Here is a 1287-nt window from a genome sequence, read left to right as displayed (position 1 = left end):
CAAATGAAACAAACAATAACAGTTAGGCACATTGAAAAGAAGTAGTTAGGTCGAACCTCTTTATAACCTACACCACGATTGCGGAATGTGACTTCTTGTAACGTAAGAAGTAAGAATGCAGATAAGAAATTCATTCTTCTTGGCCCGTATAACCTGATCGATCTAATTCGTAAGCACTTTGTTCGTAACACTAAACCATGTAATTATAGTTCCTCGGGTTTCTAAGTTTTGATTTCATTTTCAAGTTGCTGAGATAACCTTGAGATATATTGTCATGAACTTCGGAATAACTATTGCAGACATGTCTCGAACAGGCCGAAGGTTTTTCGTTAATCGCATTATATTAAAACTGTAACATAACGTCACTGCACTGTCACCGTACGAGTCAATGAAAGGAGGCATTCTACGTTGTTTCAAAAGTTTACGCAGTGAGTAATTGTTTTGCGAAATTTTTACAAATAGCAACAAATATTTAGTATAGTGGCCAGAAGTCATTGTTCAAAGTAAAGCAATTAAGTAATTAGCGCTAACTTTGTATTTAAATAAGCAGTTGCCAGAGGTCATCTTAGGAAAGTTATTAATTTCAAATCTTAATATAACTCTTCCTGTCGTTGCGATGGCGGTTGGTTGAGCTAACATTGCGTACTCGTGATGCGAGTAGGATTTCTGTAACATTTCTTCATCGTTGTCTATGAATCGAAATAGAATTTTTAATGAATCGTTTTCATTGTTTCCTATTAACTGAAATTTCAGCAATGGTGTAATCTGGTGTAAACTCTGTTAGATCTTTTTAACAACATCAATATTTTGCTAACTACATAAAACTTCATAACTACATGTGTTTGTTGTATATAACTTTTCTTTTGTTTTCAATAAGAATGATTTATTGTCTTTAATTATGTTGTTGTGTTGTAAACTGCTTTTTCTCTTTTTTTTTATTTTTAATTTTTTGCATTTTTTCTAGTCTTTAAGTTCTTGTACTTAAGTCCGACTGTGTAAACTGATAAACCACTTTTATGCTTTAGCTCTTTCTTCTTTTGTTTTTTTTGTTTTTTTTTTTTTTTTTTGTCTATTGAGCTGTCAGGAACAATATAACCATATCTTGACTGTTTTCATGCTTTCCTTCGAATAAATCCAATTCGATATTTTCCTCGTTTGCGTCTGTATTGGTAGAGGCATCTATAGTTTGCGTTTGAATTGGTGGGTCATCGATCCAACTATCCTCATCTGTTTCCTCTGTGCGCCACTCATCCAACTCTTCGAGATCCAAGTCATGTTGAAAGGAGA

At 33.5% G+C, this 1287-nt stretch overlaps 1 protein-coding gene across 1 annotated transcript in view; it reads right to left on the bottom strand.

Moving 5' to 3' along the window:
* Positions 1 to 1069: 1069 nt before the first annotated feature.
* LOC119639337 (nuclear factor of activated T-cells 5) overlaps positions 1070 to 1287 on the bottom strand; it is a 96175-nt gene continuing 95957 nt past the window's right edge. Inside the window, exon 6 of the mRNA XM_038036640.1 lies at positions 1070 to 1255. Within this exon, the coding sequence (XP_037892568.1) occupies positions 1070 to 1255 (186 nt within the window). The remainder of the gene's footprint in view (positions 1256 to 1287) is intronic.

The sequence above is a fragment of the Glossina fuscipes genome, unplaced genomic scaffold, assembly GCF_014805625.2.
Source record: "Glossina fuscipes isolate IAEA_lab_2018 unplaced genomic scaffold, Yale_Gfus_2 112, whole genome shotgun sequence".
Lineage (NCBI taxonomy): Eukaryota > Metazoa > Arthropoda > Insecta > Diptera > Glossinidae > Glossina > Glossina fuscipes.
The sequence above is the reverse complement of the archived record's forward strand: the minus strand, read 5'-3'. Positions and strand labels throughout refer to the sequence as shown.